General features: G+C 45.6%; 1 protein-coding gene across 1 annotated transcript in view; it reads left to right on the plus strand.

Annotated features, from left to right (window-relative positions):
• The window catches only part of Prr14l (proline rich 14 like), a 74,393-nt gene extending 59,729 nt beyond the window's left edge, over positions 1 to 14,664 (plus strand). Inside the window, exons 9-10 of the mRNA XM_038348211.1 lie at positions 11,034 to 11,105; positions 13,221 to 14,664. Coding sequence (XP_038204139.1) covers positions 11,034 to 11,105; positions 13,221 to 13,497 — 349 coding nt within the window. The 3' untranslated portion in view covers positions 13,498 to 14,664. The remainder of the gene's footprint in view (positions 1 to 11,033; positions 11,106 to 13,220) is intronic.
• Positions 14,665 to 22,900: the final 8,236 nt, after the last annotated feature.

Below are 22,900 nucleotides of genomic sequence, written 5' to 3' on the forward strand. Positions count from 1 at the left end.
ATTTTTAAGTTTAAAGCAGCTGGGCAGACTGACATTGTGCCTGTAATTCATGCTCTTGGGAGGACTGAGGTAGGGGTTTGTGAATTTAAGGATAGCCTGGTATTACATTATCACAGTATAGAAATTATGATCTGTATGGTGGTGGCGCATGCCTTTAATCCCAGAAATCAGGAGGCAGAGGGAGGTGGATCTCTGTTAGTTCAAGGTCAGCCTGGTCTACAGAGCAAGTGTGAGGACAGGCTTCAAAGCTACAGAAAAACCCTGTCTGAGGGTGGGGGGAGGAGAGTTAAAGGGTGTTAACTTTTGTTAACAACTTACAGCAAAGTAAACAAAAGAAAGGGAAACTTCTACCTCCAGAATCACAGAATCACAGGCAGCAGTCGCATCTGAAAAGACCTCAGATAGGAACCAACTGGAATGCATTAATCATTTGAGGCAACAAAAATGGACCAAAGCATGAACAGTGCAGCGGTGAGGAACCAGGCAGATTTCAGATGGCGCTAGCTATGTAAAATGGTTTCTTCATATGCTGGATAGAGTTGAGCCCAGACTCATGCATGCTAGGCATGTTCAATCTCAGCAACATGCTTTTCTGACTCCTATGTTCAGTGTTCATGCTGTAGGAGGGTTTGTTTGTTGCAGTTTTGACAAAGTTAGGGCCATGTGCGACTCCATGGATGGTCTGCTACTAAGCTACACCCTGCTCTTCTCGGGTTTGGTCTCTGTTTTATTCTGAAAGGCTTTGTTCAATGTTTTCTGCTGTTCACTCATTGTGTTTTATTCTGTTTAATCTATTATTCATCTTTGGGGGGGTTTTGTTTGTTTGTTTTGTCTGAGAAAGGATTTCTCTGTATAACCCTGGGTATCCTAGAACTAACTTTGTAAATCAGGCTGGCCTTGAACTCACAGAGATCCACCTGCCTCTGTCTCCTGAGAGCTGGGATTAAAGGTGTGCACCACCTCGACTGTCTGGGAGTTTTGTTTCTTATTACTATCTATAGTTTTAGAAAATTCACATTTAGAAAATTCAGACTCAGGACTAGGCCCTGGGGTTGATTTCTAGTGTGTTATAGCTCATAGCGGAAAGGTATCCTTGCGGTCAGGAGCCAAGGAATACTACAGAGTCACACTACACAACAAACCTCACACAAGAGATTTATTAGGAAAGATGCGAGGGTGGATGCCTCTCTTCTCAGGAAAGAAGCACCAAAGAACTGAGCGGGAGGCAAGCTTTATGTAGGCATTGGGGCAGGGTGGCCTGGGATTGGTGAACTTTTGTGATCTGATCTTGGGGCAAGCTCAAGGAATAGTGGTATTTTCTGGCCTGATCTTGTGCTTTTCTTTTTTTTTTCTCTCTGCAGGGCAGAACTTGGCTGCCTGTGTCTCAAAGGGCCAGAAATGGCCTTTATGGCTGTTATAGCAATATTGGGGTGGGCCTGTCCACTCACACATAGAGAGACTTACGTTCCCTCCCCTCACTCCACCCCCCCCCCTTTTTTTTTTTTTACTATTGATAAAAATAATCATGGGTTGGGAAAGACACTATCTTTAGATTACTTCCTGTTGTGTGGAAGCATCAGAGTCCTTGGGGTAAGCTTGGTTTCACCCACAGGGTATAATTGGGAGTTATAGGACTTGACTCCATAGTTGGGGGCCAGTAATCCTGTAATAGCAACTGATTAAAAGTCTGGTTAGAAAATTTTTGGACCTGTTGAAGAAATCTAGAGAAGTTTTCTTGGGTGTTTTGTTTCATTTTGTTTTGTTTTTTGAGGCCATCTGGAGTTGCCCAATCTTGGTGTTTCCTATACCTGACCGGTTGACAAAGTAGCAGCATCCCCCCTGAGGAAGAGACGAAGACCACCTCTCTCTGCTCTTAGTAAATCTCAGCCTTGCAGTTTTGTAGCACTGTGGAGGCCAGTGAATCTGTTTGGCCCTAGAGGGTAAGGATGGTCTGAGCCCCCCGTTGAAGATCCTTGATGAGCTGAGAATCAGGAGCTAAGGAAGCAGTCCTGCTGCTCCAGCAGTTATACCCAGGACTGCGAGAAAGGGTGGGACCTGAGTCCTTCGTTTGTCATGCCATATCCTACCAACATGGTGATGGCAACCGATGGGCATTCTTCACCAGGTACCACCCCAGTTTTGGAAAAAGGAACATTAAGGTACCAAATCCCGGACCACTCAACGTGTAGGCGGTGGTAAACTTGAGTGTCGCAGAGAATCAAGGTGTGAACGTTTGGACATAGTGGTTGGGGGTTAGGGTAGTATTGTAGTCTGGAATCCAGTGTGCCCATAAAGTGTGTTCCTTGAGGAGCAGTACCAAAGAGAAGGATGTGGGAGAGGTAAGGAGTGATAGGCTAATAGGCTAATGGGCAAGACCACAATTGGTGGTCATGAATTTGACCTGGGATGAACTAACAACCAACATCCTTCAAAGTAGCCAGGCAGTGTTATTCAGTGAGTGATATATAAAGGTCAAGATCTGAAACAAGAGATGGGCCTCAGAGAGGCGGAGACATTAGGGAGGTAAGAACTGTGTCAAATTACACTCAGTGAACTGAGTTAAATGATCCTCGGTTAAGGAGTGTTTATACAATAATCTTAAAGGGGGCTGGAGAGGTGGCTCAGTAGTTATAAACACTGGCTGTTTTCCCAGAGGTTGTGAGTTCAATTCCCACCAAGCACATGGTGGCTCACAACCATCTTTAATGAGATCTGATGCCCTCTCTGGCTTATAGGCATACATGCAGGCAGAACTCTATATCCATAATAAATAAATCTTAAAAAAAAATAGTCTTAAAAGATTTCTTGAGAGTAGACACAGAGAAATTGTAAGGATAGATTTTCAAGGGTGGAAAGTTGAAAACCTTAGAGCCTTTAAGAGATCTTTGGAAATGTACAACAGAGCGAGTTTTCCACTCATTTCTCTGTACAGTGGCAGAAGTTGTATCACATGAGAAAATTCTGAGCTCTCGTCATCAAAGCAGCCACAGAAAGTAGCATTAACGGTGATGGCTGGTGGCTGGCAGAAGCAGAGAAAGCAAAAATAAAACCAATAAACACAGAAAAAGCAAGTTCACATATTTAAACAGACCAGTCAGAAACAAAGTATGGTAGCTACCATCATTCCTACATTTGACCAAGCCTGACCAATTTCTGTCTCGGCTCCCCTGTTTATAATGAAACTTATGGACATGCCAGAAAGCATAAGTCTATTTGCACACAGAAAACAGACAAAACTTTCCAAACGACCAGAATTAGGTGGGCAGACTACGTCTTGCCTTTTGCCCTGAACTTGGAATGAAAGGGTTTTGTGATTGGATGAGAAGGAAATGATGTTTGGCTATAGAGGGATCTGGGGTGTCCTCTATGCTGGGATCCACCTGCGAGACTGTTAGGGTAAAGGTGTGTCAGGTTGTGTGGTTTGGAGGAGAAAGAGGAAGGGGATGGCTGGTGAGCTTGGGGCCTAGCGGATAAAGGCTCCCACTTCGGCTAGGAGGTCCCTTCCTAACTAGGGGCTAGGACAGGGTGGTCCCACTAGGAAGGATACCCTAAAGATGCAGCTAGGTTTGTTGAGGCTGCTAAGGCTGCTCCCCAACAATAAAGGAACACAGAGAGGTGGGTCTCCAAAACTCCATCAGGACCAAAATATGGCCCCAGTTTCCAAGAAAGCAGGAGCTGTAGTATCGTGATGACTACCCAAGGCTCCCTGTCAGAGAGAGTGGTGGGTAGGCCATGGGCGCCCCCTGCCCCACTCAGGAGGTCGTCTGGAAGGTGATCTGGGGCTTAGTCAGGATAGTTGTAAGGGTTTGAACAGATTCAGGCCCAGTGACCCTTCTGATTGAAGCAGGGATTCTGAGGTTCTCATGCTTTGGGAGCCTGGGCAGCGGCTGTGGCGGGTTGAAAGGCCTTAGCTAGCTAGTATCAGATCTTTTAGTTTTTAAGTCATTTTCTTTTTCTCTTTTCTTTTTTTTCCAGTGGTACACCTTGGAGGCCACAGCTAAAACTTCTACCTGCAGTGTTAGGGCTCCCTCTCTAGACATTTTAAGTTTGGCCTTAATGTCAGGGAACTCTGGGAGAAGTAACACTTTAAGTGTAGTCTTATGGAGACAGACCTGGAGGCAAGTTGTCTGGACTTTGTTCTAGCCTGGTCCCAGATTTACCTGCGCTCTTTAGGGAGGTTGTGGTGAGAATCATGTAAATGTCATCAAAGGTGAAGTTGGGAAATATATTGGAATTCTTTAATAAAGGTAGAAGAGGGCTGGAGAGATGGCTCAGTGGTTAAGAGCACTGACTTCTCTTCCAGAGGACCGGGTTCAATTCCTAGCACCCACATGGAAGCTCATAACTGTCTGAAGATCCAGTTCTAGGGGATCTGACAGTTCACACCAATGTACATAAAATTAAAAAGTTAAATAAAACCATAAAAAGGGCTGGGCGGTGGTGGCGCACGCCTTTAATCCCAGCACTCGGGAGGCAGAGGCAGGCGGATCTCTGTGAGTTCGAGACCAGCCTGGTCTACAAGAGCTAGTTCCAGGACAGGCTCTAAAGCTGCAGAGAAACCCTGTCTCGAAAAGCCAAAAAAAAAAAAAAAAAAAAAAAAAAAACCATAAAAAGGTGGAAGAATTAGTGGTATAGGGCCTTAATCCTTTTCTATTTTGAGAGTGTTTGCTTAATGGGTAGGAGACATGTACCCTGTCCAGGCCATTCACCCCCACAGCCTCCTGCAAAGGAAGAACTTTGGCTGGTTTAGACTGGGTATAGGGAGGTAAAAGGGGTCCCATAGCGGAGTGATTAGCAGTTAACTAGGAGCTACCAGTAGGCTGAAAGTAGGCACCAGGAAGGGTTGAGTTGGGCAGCCTGTCACTGAGAAGGGAGGAAAGGAAACCGGGGCACTGAAGAGAAGACAGCAGGAAGGGGAGCAGTAGCCTGATGGGCCTAACGAAACCGCAGCATTGCAGCTCTAAGGATAGGGACACAGGGCTAGATGAAGTGGGCTAACCATAACTTTAAAAACATGGCTAGCGGTACCTCTGCCTCCAAAAGGAGCAGAGGGGCACCCGATGCCCCGCAGTCACTCCACGGTCTCAGGGAAGCTTTCACACCTGTCAGATTGCACACCAGTTGTCACTAGTGGATGGGGTGCTGAGTTGTGAGTAAGCTGGAAAGTGAGTCTGTTAGGGGTGGACCTCACATGACGGGTAGGTTCCCAGTACAGCCCGGACCCCAAGGGGAGCGCAGGCACCAGGAGCACCCATCCGAGTAAGTATTAGTTACAGCTCCGAGGGAAGTATCCCGGCAGTTAGGAGCCCAGGAATGCCAGTCACCCCTCACATCAGACCTCACACGAGAGTCACCGGGAAAGACGCAGGATGGAAGCTGCCTCTTCTCAGGAGAGAACTGAGTGGAGGGCAGGCTTTCCGTAGGGTTTCGGGGGTTGGAAGCAGAGTTTCCAGGGTGGCTTGGGATTGGCAGTATTTTGTGGCCTGATCTTGGGCTTCTTTTCTCTGCAGAACAGAGCTTGGATGCCAACCCTTACGGTCCTTAGAGTAGTCTAGGGTTGGGGCCTGGCTAATTGCAGTCCTTGAGATTTACCGCTAGCACAGAATATAAGAATAAATGGAAGAGGAAAAGAGACCTAACTCATCTAGTATTTGGAAAAGTAAAATCCTAACCAGCATCAACTAAAAGAAAGAACACTGTCCTGCTTTTTGTTTTATTTGAGAGCCAGGGTTTCATTATGTACCTCTGACTGGCCTTGAACTTGCTATGTAAATCAAACTGGCCCCAAACTCACAGAGATTTGCCTGCCTCTCTGCCTTCCAAGTGCTGGGACTAAAGGTTTATGCCACCATGACTGGCTACATTAGATTCTTATTATAATCTGATAAATTGGGTAAAGATAGATGAAGATAGAGGGGTTGCTTAGGCTCTGGGTTTACGCATCAAGGCTTAATTTTGTGCACACCTCTAATCCCAGCACAAAGAGGTGGGTAGGAGAATCAAAAGTTGAGGTCTTTCTTAGGCACATAAGAAGTTAAAGGCTGGGCTGGATAGATGGCTCAGAGGTTAAGAGCATTGCCTGCTCTTCCAAAGGTCCTGAGTTCAATTCCCAGCAACCACATGGTGGCTCACAACCATCTGTAATGGGGTCTGGTGCCCTCTTCTGGCCTGCAGACATGAACACAGAATATTGTATACATAATAGATAGATAGATAGATAGATAGATAGATAGATAGATAGATAGACAGACAGACAGACAGACAGACAGATAGATAGATAAAAGAAGTTAAAGGCTGAGCCGGGCGGTGGTGGCACATGCCTTTAATCCCAGCACTCAGGAGGCAGAGGCAGGCAGATCTCTGAGTTTGAGGCCAGCCTGGTCTACAAGAGCTAGTTCCAGGACAGGCTCCAAAGCTACAGATAAACCCTGGCTCAAAAAACAAAAACAAAATAAAACAAAAGGTAGTTAAAGGCTGGCCTAGGCTGAAGATCCTAAATAAGTAAATAGAAAAAAATGGTAATTTTTAGAATCATCTATAAATAGAAAAACCTCTGGTGATTATTGAGGGGGTTGAAGGAAGACTTGATGTTGCCAAGACAGTGCACTATCTGGGATCAGTTTCAGATTCACTGTAATCTGTCAAAGGACTAACAGCTTTTCCCCCCTAGAAATTGACAGCTAGGTTGTAAAATTCCTTATGGGAAAAAAATCACCAAGAATAGTTAAAACATCTGGTCAGTGGTAACAAATGCCTTTAATCCCAGTACTTGGGAGGCAGAGGTAGGCAAGTCTTTTGAGTTCAAGGCCAGCCTGGTCTACAGAGCAAATTCCAGGACAGTCAGAGTTGTTACACAGAGAAATCCTGTCTCAAAATACCTAATAAAATAAAATAAAAAAATAGTTAAAGCAGTCTTGAAGAAGAACCAGAATAGACGCTTAACACTGATTAATTTTAAACGTATTACATATGTAGTTCACTTGGGTTAGGAAAATGGCTTGGTGGAGAAGATTGTATGCTGTTCAAGCATGAGGCCCTGAGTTTAATAACAAACACTCAACTAAATAAAACTTGGATGTGACTACACATGATTGTGACCCCACAGTTGGGGGTGGAGTCACTGGATAGCTGTACAGCCTACCCAGAATTTCCTGTTCAGAGAAAGAGCTTGACTTTATTTTTTTTCTCTTAATTATGTGTGTAAGTGTTTAGCCTTCATGTTTGTATGTGCACCATATGCATTCAGGGTCTGCACAGAACAGAAGAGGGCATTAGATCCCTAGGAACTGAAGTTAGAGACAATTGTGAGCCATCATGTGGGTGCTGGAATTGGAACTCGGGTCCTGGAAGAACAACAAGTGCTCTTAATGACTGGTCGTTTCTTTCTCCCTGAGAGACCTTGTCTGAAAGGAATAAGGTGAACAGAAATAGAGGAAGAGACTCAATTTGTCCTCCTCTAGTTTCTGCATGCACAGGTATGAATTTATACCCATGGAGTCTGTGTACAAATAACACACACACCAAAAATAAACAGTTAAATTTAAAATAGTTGAAATGGCCAAGCATGGTGTTGGCACATGCCTATCTTCCCAGCAGAGTTTAAAGGCAGCTTGGACTTTAAGGTGGGATTTTCTTTGAAAAAACAAATGCAATTTAATGTCATGCTCTTCAGATTTTACTATAAAAATAAACAAAATTGCCGGGCGATGGTGGCACACACTTTAATCCCAGCACTCAGGAGGCAGAGGCAGGCGGATCTCTGTGAGATGGAGGCCAGCCTGGTCTACAAAAGCTAGTTCCAGGACAGGCTCCAGAGCATCACAGAAACTCTGTCTCAAAAAATCAAAACCAAAGCCGGGCGGTGGTGGCGCACGCCTTTAATCCCAGCACTCAGGAGGCAGAGGCAGGCGGATCTCTTGAAGTTCGAGACCAGCCTGGTCTACAAGAGCTAGCTCCAGGACAGGCTCTAAAGCTGCAGAGAAACCCTGTCTCGAAAAAAAAACAAAAAAACAAAAAAAAATCAAAACCAAAACAAAATACAAAATTAGATGAAGCTACAATAATCAATAGAGTATGGTAGTATCCTAAGGGTAGCTTTCTGAGGTGATGAGACAGAAGCCAGAATTAACTTCTAAAATGGATTGATCTCTACAAAAGCATCATGGCCATTCAGTGGGGAAGTGAATCTTTCTAACAAGTGGTGCTGGTTGTTATGTATAAAATTTGATTTTCACGTGTAAAAGTTAATCAGAATAAAAACCAAAGATCTAATTGTAAGTATAACAACAATAAAAACAGGCAAATACAGTTACCAGTCTGCATGAATCTGGAGTAGGCTATGGGCTTTGCATACGTTGAATTTCAGGAAAGTTAGCCTTTCTTTCTCTCCCATCAAATGCTACAATCAAGAAAGTAAATATCATGTGGCTGGCATGGTGACACATGCCAGTGATCCAGTGTTTGCAAGGCTTTTAGGAGGGCTTTGTGTGAGGCTAGCCTTAGCTTTATAGCCAGACCTGGTTGATTGGTTGGTTGGTAGGAAAGTGGATGATAAGAATTGGATGGCTAGGGGCTGGAGAGATGGCTCAGAGGTTATGAGCATTGCCTGCTCTTCCAAAGGTCCTGAGTTCAATTCCCAGCAACCACATGGTGGCTCACAACCAACTGTAAAGGGGTCTGGTGCCCTCTTCTGGCCTGCAGGCATACACACAGACAGAATATTGTTATACATAATAAAATAAGTTAAAAAAAAAAAAAGATCTGGGAGACATTTAAAAAAAAAGAATTGGATGGCTGGAAGGAAAGCAGGTGCTAAGAATTAGGTGGATGGATGGTTGGATGGATGGATTTGTGGGTGGGTAAGTAGATTGGTGGATGGTTGATAGAAAATTAAAAGACTACAATCTTGGAGAAAAAAGATGCAAAATGTACATTTAGTTTAAGGAATCTAAGTAAGGACTATTACCCAAAATATACAGCTCCTCCCTCTCCCTGCCCAGTGGTGCTGGAACCAAACCCAAGCCCTTAGCGCATGAGCAGGCAATGCCCATTCCTCTTTGTTTTTATCCTCAGGCCATAAAGAACTCGAAACTCAGTAAGAAAATGAACATCCCAATTAAAAAATGGGCAAAATTCCTGAACTGACATGGTGTCAAAGAAGAAACCAATAGGAATACACTCCTGTGGTGTGTCATTGGGGAGTTGCACCTTACAGTAAGGACAAATGCAGAACTAATGCTAGCCTGGCCCCAGAGCAGCAGGAACTTGACTGCGTTGCTGGGTAGCATGTAGTGTCTTCAGAACTAAACAGACTAACCACACATTACAGCAGTCATAGTCCAGAGATTTTTGTCCACAGTTGGGAAGGTATATACCACAAAACTTCACAGACATTTACATCTGTTTTATTTATAACTGTCCAAACCTAGATATAAGAAGCATGTACTTTATTTAGTAGGGACTGGATAAGCTGGTACGTCCAGACAATAGAGTATTTAAATCATTGCTAAAAAGACATTACTGATCAGGGTGGTGGTGGTGGTGGCACACACCTTTAATCCCAGTAGAGGCAGAGGCAGGTGGATCTCTGAGTTCCAGGACAGCCAGGACTGTTACACAGAGAAACCCTGTCTCAAAAATAAAACAAAACAAAAAGATATGACTCTCTAGTGCTTATGCTTTTAATTCCAGCAGTAGGTTGATGTAATCAAAAGCTTGAAGCTAGCCAGGTGGTAGTGAAGCCTTTAATACCAACACTATCTCCACAAATAAGAGCACACTTACATTTGTGTGTAGGCCCTGGGAGGGACTCTCATCACCGTACAAATAGAAAGGAAATCAGCTGGTGGAGTGGCATGCTCCTGTAGTTCATCCCCTTCAGAGGTGAAGGTTCAAAGGGGTTTAGGGTCACGCTGGGCAACAGAACACACCCTTGTTTCCAAGGAAAATATAACTGAAAAACTATTCTACATGTATTTATTTTGTGTATAGGCACACATGTGCTATGGCATGCGTCTGAAATCAGAAGGCCATCTCTGAGCCATTTCACCTGTTAAAAATAAAATGTATGCCGGGCAGTGGTGGCACACGCCTTTAATCCCAGCACTCAAGAGGCAGGCACATAGTCTGTGAGTTTGAGGCCAGGCTGGTTTACAGAGTGAGTTCTAGGACAGTCAGCTAAACAGAAACCCTGTCTCAAAAAAAAAAAAAAAAAAAAAAAAAAAAATTCTTAAGGGCTGGAGAATTGACCAGTTGTTAAAAGCTCTGGCTGGGCTTGCAAATGACTTGGCTTCCATTCTCAGCACCCATGTGGTGGCTCACAACTATAGCTCCACTTCCAGGGGATTCATCTTGTCTGCTCAGGCACCAAACAGGCATAGATGTACATGCAGGCAAAACCCCACATATTTTATTTTTTCTTTTTTTTTTTCTTTTTTTTGTTTTTTCTTTTTTTTGTTTTTCGAGACAGGGTTTCTCTGTAGCTTTTTTAAAGCCTGTCCTGGAACTAGCTCTTGTAGACCAGGCTGGCCTCGAACTCACAGAGATCCGCCTGCCTCTGCCTCCCAAGTGCTGGGATTAAAGGCGTGCGCCGCCACCACCCAGCCATAAAATAATTTTTTAAATAATAGAATAAAAGTAAACCTAGCAAAAGTTTATTGTGTTCATTAAATTCTTGCCAGCCACTAAAGCTTATAATTTCCAAGCCATGAATAAGAATATTAAAAAACCGGATGGCCAAGTCAGTGTTAGAGCTCAGCACTGCTGCTGAAGAGACAGCTGGGTCCAGGCTCTTGTTTGTAACCCCAGCACTTCCGGAGGAGGAAGTGCTTCAACCCAAAATGAGCCAGAGAAAGCAGTCAGTTAGTGCGCACAGCCTGGGTGAAACTGTAGCCGCCTACTTGCCCTACAAGCTGTGGCCTGCCTTCCGGCTGCAGCTCTGGCAACAAGGAATGGAATGAACAGGGTTTGACTTTTCAACTTAAATCAATGTATAAGTGAAAGCAGGTGTGAAGAATTCTTTTTTCTCTTTGCAGGTTAAAGAAGAAAGAGTTCAGTTTAGAAGAAATATATACAAACAAGAATTACAAGTCTCCTCCTGCGAACAGGTAACTCCTGTGGCCGGGCTAAGGGAGGTGCTAGAATGATTGACACCTCTCATCTTCTGCACTTAGGCGGTTCTATTTAGCTCTGCCCGGTGTTGGTTGGGGTTTTGTTGTGAGGTACTCTTGTTGTGCAGGCTTGGCTAGTGTAAAATTCACAGATCTACCTGCCTCTGCCTTGGGAGAATTCTGGGATCAAAGGTGCCCCCAATTCTGGCCCAGTATTGGACTTTAGAAATAGCTACAATGAGGGTTCAGGTTCCAAATCCCTGATCTGGGTCAGTGACATGATAGAAAAGAAGTCTTTGTGGGCTTTGGTCTCATAGATGTGTTTACCTTATGTCTGTGTTTGCTGAATACACTGACTAGCTTCGTCTGCACTGCTAATTACTGACTGTTTCAACCACGATTTCAAGCCCAAATACAGACAAATGTCACTTGGCCACCTTGGGATCAAAATTCAGTTTGAAGCAGTGAGAGTTATGAATTGACTCTTATCTGGGATAAAGGAAGAGAGTCCTGGCATTTACCCCAGTATTTGTGCATGGGCTCTGCCTACAGGACATTCATTTTTAGGAGACTTCATTGCAGGATTGCGAGGGATGGGAAAGAACTGAAAGTGTTCATTACGGGTGTCTCCACTCAACTTTGGTCCATTTTTATTACGAAATATAATGCATGCTGTTGAAAGTGAATCAGACAGTATTGTATTCAATGAAAAGAAGTTTCGGGGTCTTTGACGGGTAAGAGGAGCCCCACGTGCGACAGTGTGTGCTGTTTGCTGCTGTGGAGATATATACCATCAGTTAGCAAATTCTAGGCCCACTCAAAGCCTGTCCCCAAATCAAGTGACCCTCCTTCAGCCTCCCTAATAGTTGGGATTATAGACTTGCATCCCCACACCTGACTTTCCTTTTTGTTGTTGTTGTTGGCTGGTTGGTTGGTTGGTTGGTTGGTTGGTTTTGAAACAGGGTTTCTCTGTGTAGCCCTGAGTGTCCTGGAACTGGCTCTGTAGACCAGGCTGGCTTCGAACTCAGAGATTTACCTGCCTCTGCCCCTCCTGAGTACTGGGATCAAAAAAGTGCAACTCCACGGCCCAACCTAACTTTTTTTTTTTTAAAGACCATGCTGAAAGCTGGGTGGTACTAGCCGCACACCTTCAATCCCAGCACTAAGGAGGCACAGGCAGGTTGATCTCTGAGTTTAAGGCTAACTTGGTCTATAGAGCCAGTTCTAGGACATCCAGGCCTACACAGAGAAACCCTGTCTTTAAAAAACTAAAACAAACAAACAAACAAACAAAAACCATGTTGGGGTTGTATTCCAGACCCTCATGCGTCCTAGACAAAGACTCTATATCCCAGCCACTAGTTACTGTTTTATTTTATTTGTTTATTTATTTTTGTTTTTTTTTTCTTTTGAGACAATGTTTTTCTGTAGCTTTGGCACCTGTCTTGGAACTAGCTCTTGTAGACCAGGCTGGCCTTAGACTCACAGAGATCCATCTGTCTCTGCCTCCCGAGTGCTGGGATTAAAGGTGTGTGCTGCCACTGCCCGGCATTTTATTATTTTTATGGCTTGTGGGCTAATAGCTTTGTTCACAAAAGGAAAACTCAAAACAATTTTGTGATAGAGAACCACATGGCTCGCAGAGACTGTCTAGAACCTGGTATGGTAGATTAGCACGCCTATAATTCAGACACTTGGGAAGCAGAAGTCAGGGGGGTCAGGAAATTAGGTCATCCTTAGCTACGCAGGGAGTTTGAGGCCAGCCTGGGCTGTGACAAAAGGTTTGCTGTTTGCCTGGTGTCAACTACTGTATTACTTAAATGTGTCTGCATATTAACTTTGGAGAACATACACAAAACCAGCGGTTAATGGTGTTATACATACTGGAGTGAGGAGCTGGCCTGAATTGTCCTGTATACCCTTCTCTCTGAACTTTTTTTCACCTTGTGCACATATTTATAAGACTTATATTTTCTCCTATGCATGGAAATAGCTGCTGGCCACAGGAAACAGTTGAGTTGGGAGTCAGCACAGGCAGCTTTTGGTTGGCGTGGTGACCAGCTGGGCTCTGTGAGTTCCCTCTGGTGATTCTGAGTTGTGCTCTATCCTCAGGTGTTTAGAGACCATCTTCGAGGAACCCAAAGAACGAAATGGCACACTGGTCTCTGTCAGCCAGCAGAAAAGGAAGCGTGTTCTGGAATTCCAGGATTTTACCCTGCCCCGAAAGAGACGCGCTCGAGGAAAAGTGAAGCTGGTGGGCAGCTTCACGAGGGCCCAGAAGGCGGCTCTGCAGACTCGAGAGCTGGATGCCCTTTTGATCCAGAAGCTGCTGGAACTGGAGACTTTCTTTGCCAAGGAGGAGGAGCTGGAGCAGGCAGCGAGCTGCTGAGAACACCGCAGCCGCGTCTCCATTCCGGATCTTTTCAGACCTCCCTGGAAGAGGTTCCCAGATTTTGCCCTATGCCCAAACCACTCAACGATGCCCAGTCCGTGAATTTTTACTTATTTCAAGGTGCAGGCTTTTTAGAAGCTGGTGAAGAAGGGTCCTCTAATTCTACTGCTGAGTATAGAGCCTCAGGAATGCTCCCTTTCTCCTGGGAATGGTCCTGAATGACATCAGGCCACCCCTTCCTGTCTCTCCCATCACAGGTGGAAGAAACCACACATCCTAAGCAACACTAGGAATCTAAGGACTTGGTGTTTGTGCGTCCACATGGAAGTTCCTCTGTTTATGGTGCTGCTCGACCAAGACGTAGAAACCCGGTCTGGGGGGCACTTGGCCACCTGGCCTGTGTTCCCACCAGCTCTTTTCAGTGATTGAGAAGGATGAACTGGTGTGTATCCTGATCTCTGTCTGCCCAGGATCTTTAGACTGAGAGAATGTGTGTGTTTGTGTGTTTGTGGCTTTGCCCCATCTTTTCTCCCATCTGTGAGTGTGGGTCACTAGTGCCAGAGGAGCCCATCCAGGCCCCAACGTAAGTTGCACTTTTTTAATGTAGTGTTGATAATTTTCATTTTTTTTCTTTTTTGTTTTTGTGTTATTGCTGCATGTTTGGGGTCTCTAAATGTGATTTTAAAACACTTTGTAAGACATTAAGGAGAAAGGCAATACATGTCTTAAGAGAATATGTGACAGGCATTTGATCAGCACATGGATGGGGGAGTGTCCCCATTTATGTTTCAGGCAGCCCCTCCCTATCTCCAATTTCTCATGTAGCTCATTCGAGGAAACTCATTTCATCCTCCTCCTCCGTCCTGCCCACTTTGTACACATAGCTGTTTAGTGGCTTATGTAAAAGCAGAGCTCTCAAAAAGATTAAGGTTGAGTGTGGTTTTCTGTGAAATGTTGGTATATGGCAAAGTTGGGACAGTGGTGACAGAGGCTGGCCCGGAGCATTTGCAGCTGCTTGAGTGCCTGCTTCAGGAGTAGGAGAGAGCTGATAGATAGATGAGACCCAGTGATCCATTCCTCCAGCAAGACCCCAACATCCCAGAGCCAGTTGCCTCTGAGAGAGCCTCACATAGTCTGGTCCTTTGCCAAACCTACTGGAAATGGTTTATAGTAGCACAGTTTTCCAGTTTGTACCCAAGGAGTCTGCAGGCAGTAAGCTGCCTTGTATGGGCAGCAGCCCCAGAGTCTCCTTCCCACTGTGCCCTCACCATGCTCTACGAGGCTCGCCTTGTGTTTTCTCATTCCAGGATCTCCCACTCTTTCTGTCTACCCCAGAGTTCATGTACAGGTAGTTAGCATTCCTTGCCTGATGAGTAGATGTCTCATTCCAGCCACTGGGTGCCGGTCACCTCTTGCCATGCTCCTAGCTTGGTCCAGGGACGTTTTTCTGTCTGTAGAGAAGAGGGTGTGGTGCTGTGCTGAATGTTAGCCACTGCTTCTAGAATTCCTTCATTCCCTGGCTGGGGAGAAAGGGTGCAGGCCTGCAGTCTTCACGTGCCTACCCTTTGTAGGTTGATGGGCTGGGCCACACTGAAACAGAAAAATAGACATGAGCAGAGGGAAAATGTACCATGACCTTCACCACCTCAGCCGTTAAACAGGTTAGCACACAGCTGCTTGTCTATGGAGTCTTTGAAGGTCATGACCCCTTGGATGAGAAGAATGTGGGCTAGTGTGCACGCTGGCCCTCGGTGATGTGTGCAGATAGATCCCTGTCTTAGCCATGTTGCCCAGACCATACAGATGTGGTTTGTGTTCACCCCAACGCCTCCCTTCCTGGGGCAGGATTCTTAGGTACTCTGTGCTTCTGAACTCTGTCATGTGACTGCAGGGAGTGGAGTGGGCTACACATTGTGCCACAAGTACATCTAAGACACTGTACATTAGACAGCTTGCAAGCTAGCAGGCAGTAAACAACCATTGACCAATTTTACCACCAGGGTCACTAGGGCATCCAGATCACCCACCCAGAAGACAAAAGCTGAGGTGTGCACAACTGTGGCACCAGCAGCATGACAGAGCTTCCGAATTTGCCTGTGACAGGGCAAGTTGCACTGGCCTGGACTGTTGGCAGGACTGGAGAGACACAGCTCCACCCTGGTCCTGGGCACGTAGGAGGGAAACTTCAGTTCTCGGCCTTCCCTTGGCAAAGGCTCTTCTACTTCAGAGCTAAGAGAAGTTGACTCATTGCGTCGCTCCCCACTAGGCCGCCCCAGTCCTATCGTCCAGGTTCACACAGCCAGCCAGTCTTGGGACCTGAGCATGATGGGAGGAAACTGGTGGTTGGGATGTCACCAGCCCGAACTACAGATCTGTGCTCTACTGGGAGTTGGTAGGATTTCTGAGGGTGGGGAGCTCCCACCCCAAGTGATAGAAATTGCCATTAAGCACAACTTAGTAGCGTTCACCTCCAGAAGGTAAGGTTAGAGAGACCTCAGCTCCAACCAGGTTTCAGCCCATTTCCATTGCTGTGCTTCGGTTTCTAGCTGTAGCAGCCTCCTTCCCTCCCATTAGTGCCTCTCTTCTTCTTCTCTCCCTGTTCTCTGTTCAGTCTTTCCCCTCCATTCGTCTAGATGTACCTCATCACCTGTGAAAGCAGATTGTGTCTGTCTTTCCTGCTGCCCTTGCTGGAAGAGCCGACTGCGAGGGAGGCGCAGTAGAAAGACATGTAGCTTTTGCCTTACTCGAGCCTTGAAGAGCTCAGAAACTCATGCTGTGAATCCTAAACTTTGTGCTCCTCCAAGAGCTGTGAAAATCATGACATTTTTTTTTTCACATTTTGCCTGAAAGGGTCTTTTGTGAGGGCTCCAGAGCCAACCTGAGGTCAATTCTAGATCCCACTCCGTGGGCATCCTTCCCCTGGGGCATATCCTCTGCCCACCAGGTGAAGAACAGCAGCAAGTCTGCAGGACTGTGGCAGCAGGTCCAGGGCTGCAGTGCAGCCAAGTGGACACAGCCCTTGGTCTCCCAGGCTGGCCAGGGCTCCACCTCCTCTGTACCATGAGCATTAAGATCTGTACAAGACAACTTAGGTCGTGATGCTTTCCTCCTGCCCCTGGGGGAGGGGAGTATGCAGCTGGTGCTTTCTTTAGTCCCCTTGTTTTATTTCTACAGCTTTCCCCTGGTATCATGAAAAGGGCATTTTTTAATGACCACATTATGGGTGGCTGTATCCAAAGTATAAAGAATTGGCCAGAGCCGGGCGGTGGTGGCGCACGCCTTTAATCCCAGCACTCGGGAGGCAGAGGCAGGCGGATCTCTGTGAGTTCGAGGCCAGCCTGGTCTACAAGAGCTAGTTCCAGGACAGGCTCTAAAAAAGCTACAGAGAAACCCTGTCTCGAAAAACCAAAAAAAACAAACAAACAAAGAATTGGCCAGAGGTGTGGAATGACCTCCCCTGGATTCCTGTCAGGAGAGGGCTGCTTTCCTGAACTGAACTTCTGTATAGAACTGGCTAGGAAGGGAGACTTAGTTTTGTTCAAATCACAATTAATATTCCCTTTTAGCACATGTTGAGCAGCAAAAGCTGTCTTGATTGTGAAGCTGGGGTCCTCATATAGCCACCATCCAGCACAGCGAGCTGAGTTCGAGGCTTGTTCTGTCCCTACAAGACTCTGGTGTTGAATTTGATTTGAATTCTCAACAAGAGGCCCCCTTGAGCTGGTATCTAAATAAGTTGCTGTCTCATGTGTTCCTCTGTTATCATGACTAATAGTTGAGTGAAATGTGTCCATCTTTGGTAATGTTGGTATACATGATGCCCCTGCAGTTCCTTTTCTGTTCTATAGTTTGTGACTCTAAATGCCCACTGTTACATGAATTAATTTATGAAATAAATTTTTCTTGAAAACCTTTCAGATAATTGTCAAGGTTATTTTGTTCTTAGGACTTGGTAGTAGATTCAGATTCTTGTCCGTAATGATCTAAAGGTTAGATTGTTGTTTTAATTTGACATTCTAGAACCTTGTATCAAACATCATCCATTTCAGAGTGGCCATCCTTTCCCCAAACCTACCCCCTATTCAGCACATGTTTGGAGATCTACTTTGGGTAGCTTCCAGAGGCTCACAGAGCTTAGTGAAGTGGCCAGTCATCCCTTCCCCAGAGAGACTGGCACTAGAAACAGTCTTTTGGAACGGTCGTACCCAGTTAAAGTGAATCACTGACGAAGTGTTTTGGTTGTGAATTTTGTTTGTTTTTGGCAGTAGGAGTGTGTTATTTGAGACAGGATCTTACTATGTAGCCTCACATACCATAAGACCAAAATAAATCTGAGTTCCATTTAGGGTTCTGCCCATCTTTATAACCTTGGCTGGCTCTGAACTCACGATCTTCCTGCGTTAGCCTGTTGGGATTATAGAAAACTGCAGTGGGCTAAGTGTGGTGATTTGTGCCTGTAATTCCAGTAAGACAATGACAACAAGTTCAAGGCTAGCCTGGGCAGTAGAGTGAGGTCCCATCTCAAAATGAAACTAGTTAGTAGTGCATCAAACTTTCTCCCAGGACAGAGGAGCCAGTGTGCTTGTAAATTCTTGGGTGAAAATGTTTCCTATGTTGGGACTGTGTCTGAAGCAAGAGTGGAAATCCAGTAGGCTCCATTCATTTAGTTTTGAGACAACCTCATCTTGTACCCTCGCCTCCTAGTTGAATGACCTCACCAGTTCATAATCGTGTGGTGAAAGCATTAGCTTCCTGGGGTGCTCTGCTCTTGCCAAGCAAAAGCAGTGCCTCGTTTTCCTCTTGAGCTCTGAGCTTGAGCAGCAAGGAACTCCATGCCGTGTTTTCAACTAGGGAAGTATCCTGTCTGATGGCCGTGCTGCTGCATGTCCAGGAGCCCTTACCTGCACACAGCTAATCTTCAACTGAGGCATTGTTACTAACCATGCCACATCATGGTTCCTGAGTTAGCGGGCCAATCCTGATGTAAAACTTCTCCAGATGAGTTTAGATGAAGGGGAGAAAACACACGCTGGTACAATCCTCTGGAACTTCTCTCCAGAAGTGTTCTGGAAATTCTTAGTTCTCCGAGCTCCAGGGCTGGAGGTGAATTTTTCATAGCGTCTTTCTCAAGCCTCTGTGTTCCTTTGTCCTGAGCAGCCGCTGCTGCTTTCCTCACCCCTCACAAAGTGGTGGCAACCATGTGAACGGGCTTCTGCCTTGGCCTGGTGTTTGGGAGCGGCTTGGACGTGCTCCCACCTCATCAGTGTGCTTGCTGCTCCTGTGCAAGGGCCGCACCCCCTCACACCCTGCACGCTTGCCTCCATCCCTCGTTCAGATCTTGGCACTCCCAGATCCTTGGTCTTGAACGTGGTCCCCTCCCATTTCATGGCCCCTACCCCAGCACCCAGGCTTTTTGTTGTGACACCTCCCCCACCCCCCGTCTGTATTAACAACTGTAATACAAGCTCTTCCGTGTCAGGACCTCTTATTTTGTTGGCTTTATTCCCTCCTGGCCTCTTTGGTACCTAGAGCAATGTTTGATATTTACAGCTGTTTGCTACCCAAACATCATTTTGGTCAATAATATACTGCATATTACCATAAGATGGTAATGGAGGGGGCTGGAGAGATGGCTCAGTGGTTAAGAGCATTGCCTGATTTTCCAAAGGTCCTGAGTTCAATTCCCAGCAACCACATGGTGGCTCACAACCATCTGTAATGAGGCCTGCAGGAAGAATACTGTATACATAATAAATAAATAAATATTTTTAAAAAGATGGTAATGGAGCTGAAGAATTCCTGTGGCCCATCAAGGTCACAGCTGTCATGATGTAATGCAGAGTGTGACTCAGGTCTTGGTGCAAACAAGCCAGTGTGTGGCGTCATGTAAAAATGTAGCACAACTGTGTACAGTGCATACTTAATACTCTAATAAATGGCTTACTGATCTATAACTTTTTATTGTAGTAGTATATATTCTTGTTTTGATTGATTGATTGATTGATTGAGAGACAGTCTCACTGTGTGGCCTTGGCTGGCCTGGAACTCACTATGTAGACCAGGCTGGTCTCAGACTCACAGAGATGTGTGAGTAAAAAGCTTATTGGACAACAGCAACAACCCCAGCATCCCATGTGTGGGGTCTCAAGAGGCCACACGAGGTCAGGAATGTAGCGCAGTGAGAAAGCAGTTGCCTTGCGTGTGTAGTGTCTCAGGCTCCATCTCCAGTTCCACCTGGGCCTGCCTCCCTCTGGAAGCAGTGACACTGAGTGACAGGCCTCTACCAGCTAGCTTTGTGTTCATAATGTGACATTTGCACAAAGGAATCACCTAAACAACACCTAAGGACACATTTCTTAGACTATGAGCCTGTGCAGGACCAGGAGATGGCCCTCAGAAAAGGTTTCCCATATATAACAGCTGTACAGAGTGGCCCGAGTCCATTTGAAGACCTCCTTCATTCAGATCATGGCATTTTTTGTCATTCCTTATCATTCGCTGAAGAGCCTGTGTAGTGGTTGTTCCTGTGCTCATAACACAGTGTCTGGCTTTGTGCAGTTCCGGGAGCAGACCTGCACTTGCAGGCTTCACCATCTGATTGGCTTGCTAGACATGGCATCAAATTGGAGTCACCTACTTAGGAATACATGTCAGGATGGTAAAGTTGGATACTTGTATAGGATTCCCCCCACCTTTCTTTTTTTTTATTTTTTCTCTTTCTTTCTTTCTTTCTTTCTTTCTTTCTTTCTTTCTTTCTTTCTTTCTTTCTTTCTTTCTTTTTTTTTTTTTTTTTTGAAACAGAGTTTCTCTGTGAAAGGCCTGGCTATCCTGGAACTCACTCTGTAGACCAGGCTGGCCTTGAACTCACAGAGATCCACCTGCCTCTCTGGCTTCCAAGTGCTGGGATTAAAGGCATGCACTATTACCACCATGTAGGAATCATTTAATTAATTAATTAATTAATTAATTAATTAATTTTTGGTTTTTTGAGACAGGGTTTCCCTGTAGTTTCTAGAGCCTGTCCTGGAACTAGCTCTTGTAGACCTGGCTGGCCTCGAACTCAGAGATCCGCCTGCCTCTGCCTCCCGAGTGCTGGGATTAAAGGTGTGCGCCACCACCGCCCGGCTTAATTTATTTTTTTAAAGATGTATTTATTTATTATGTATACAGGGTTCCATCTGCATATATGTCTGCAGGCCAGAAGAGGGCACCAGACCTCGTTACAGATGGTTGTGAGCCACCAGGTGGTTGCTGGGAATTGAACTCAGGACCTCTGGAAGAGCAGTAGGTGCTCTTAACCTCTGAGCCATCTCTCCAGCCCCAGGAATCATTTTAAAGGTCTCCCTCCTCCATCTCCCTCTCTCTCCCTCTCCCCCCTCTTTCACACACACACACACACACACACACACACACACACACACACACACTATTTTTGTCTTTTTTCCTGAGACAAGGTTTCACTATATAGCTGAGTCTGGCTTTGTGCTCTCTGTTCTCCTCCCTCAGCCACCTGAGTACTGAGGTTTACAAGTACATGTCACCAAGCCCACCTTGAAAAAAATATTGCTTCCCTTCTAAAAAAATCTAGTATTTTAAACTATGTGTATATGTATGTAGGAGAGTGGAGGGCATATGTATGTGAATGCAGGCCCTGCAGAGGCCAGAGGTACCAGAGGGATAACTGGAGTTACAGGTAGTGGTGAGCTGCCTGGCACGAGTGCTCGGAATTGTACTCAGGTCCCCTCTGTGTGCTGTGATCAACATTAATGAATAGAGAAACTGCTTTGGACCAACAGCAAGGCAGAACTTAAGTAGGCAGGGAAAGCTAGGCTGAATGCTGGAAGAAGGGCGGAGTCAGGGAGAGGTCATGCAGCCACTGGAGATAGATGCTGGGAACTTTAGCTGGTAAGACACATGTAGTGATGAGCTGTGGGCAGGCCTGCTTTGCATCCCGCCCGGATCCCATATGGCTAGCTTTACACGCGAAATAACAACACACAAACTGTATTCATTTAAACACTGCTTGGCCCATTAGCTTCTGCCTCTTATTGCCTAACTCTCACATTGCTTTAACCCATATTTATTAATGTGTGTAGCACCACGAGGGGAGGCTTACTGGGAAGATTCTAGCCTACATCCATCTTGGGTCGGGGCTTCATTGCATCTGTCCCAGAGAGGAGAGGCAGGGCAATTGTCTGAGCCATCTACCTCATTTCCTTCTTCCTGTTCTGTCTACTCCACCCACCTAAGGGCTGGCCTATTAAATGGGCCAAGGCAGTTTCTTTATTAACAAATGAAATCAACACAAACAGAAGACTCTCCCACATCAGACACAGCCATGTGGTGATACACAGATTAATAGAAATGGGTTAAATTAATATGTACAAGTTAGCCAGTAAGAAGCTAGAGCTAATGGGCCAATCAGTGATTTAATTAGTACAGTTTCTGTGTGGTTATTTCAGGTCTAAGCTAGCCGGGAACCAACCACCAGTCTCCTTCCTCTACATTTCGGGGCTGAGCAGCCGGGAACAAACAAGCAGTCCTCTTTCCAACACATCCCCACCCCCACACCTTTTAAAAAGATGTGTTCGTTTTTATTTTATGTATGTGAATGTTTTGCATGAGTATATGGAAGGCCATAAGAGGGTTCCAGATCCCCAGGAACTGGGATTACAGGAAGTTGTAAACTGATGTTTGAGTACAAGGACCCAAATCTGGATCCTCTGAGAAGAGCCCCGATTGCGCTGAACCACTTCTCCTCCAACCTCTTTGAAATAGGATCTCATGTAGGCAAGGACTTAGTGTGTGTGTGTGTGTGTGTGTGTGTGTGTGTGTGTGTGTGTAGGTCAGAGGACTTTGTGGAGTTGATGCTCTCCTTCTACCATGTGGATTCTGAGGACTGAGCTTGAATCTTCCAGTTTGACACAAGTACCTTCCTGCACAGCTATTTTACAGACCCCACTTTCATAAAACAAAACACAGTGGGCTAGGGATGTAGTTCAATTGGTAGAATGCTTGTCTGGCAATCAAGAAATTCTAGGTGTGGGGCTGGAGAGATGGCTCAGAGGTTAAGAGCACTGACTGCTCTTCCAGAGGTCCTGAGTTCAATTCCCAGCAGCCACATGGTGGCTCACAGCCATCTGTAATGGTGCCCTCTTCTGGCCAGCAAGCATAGACAGACAAAACACTATATACATAATAAATAATAAATCTTTAAAAAAAAATACTGAAAAAAAAAAAAAAGAAATCCTAGGTGTGAGCCCTACCCCCACATTAACCGAGTGTGGTGGTATATAGTGAGGTTGTAGCTCAGTGGTAGAGTGTGTGCCTGGAATGTACCAGGCCCTAGGTTCAGTTCCCAGTAATACAGAAAGCCAAAAACCAAACAAAAGCAATGCCA

The sequence above is a fragment of the Arvicola amphibius genome, chromosome 1, assembly GCF_903992535.2.
Source record: "Arvicola amphibius chromosome 1, mArvAmp1.2, whole genome shotgun sequence".
NCBI classification, from domain to species: domain Eukaryota; kingdom Metazoa; phylum Chordata; class Mammalia; order Rodentia; family Cricetidae; genus Arvicola; species Arvicola amphibius.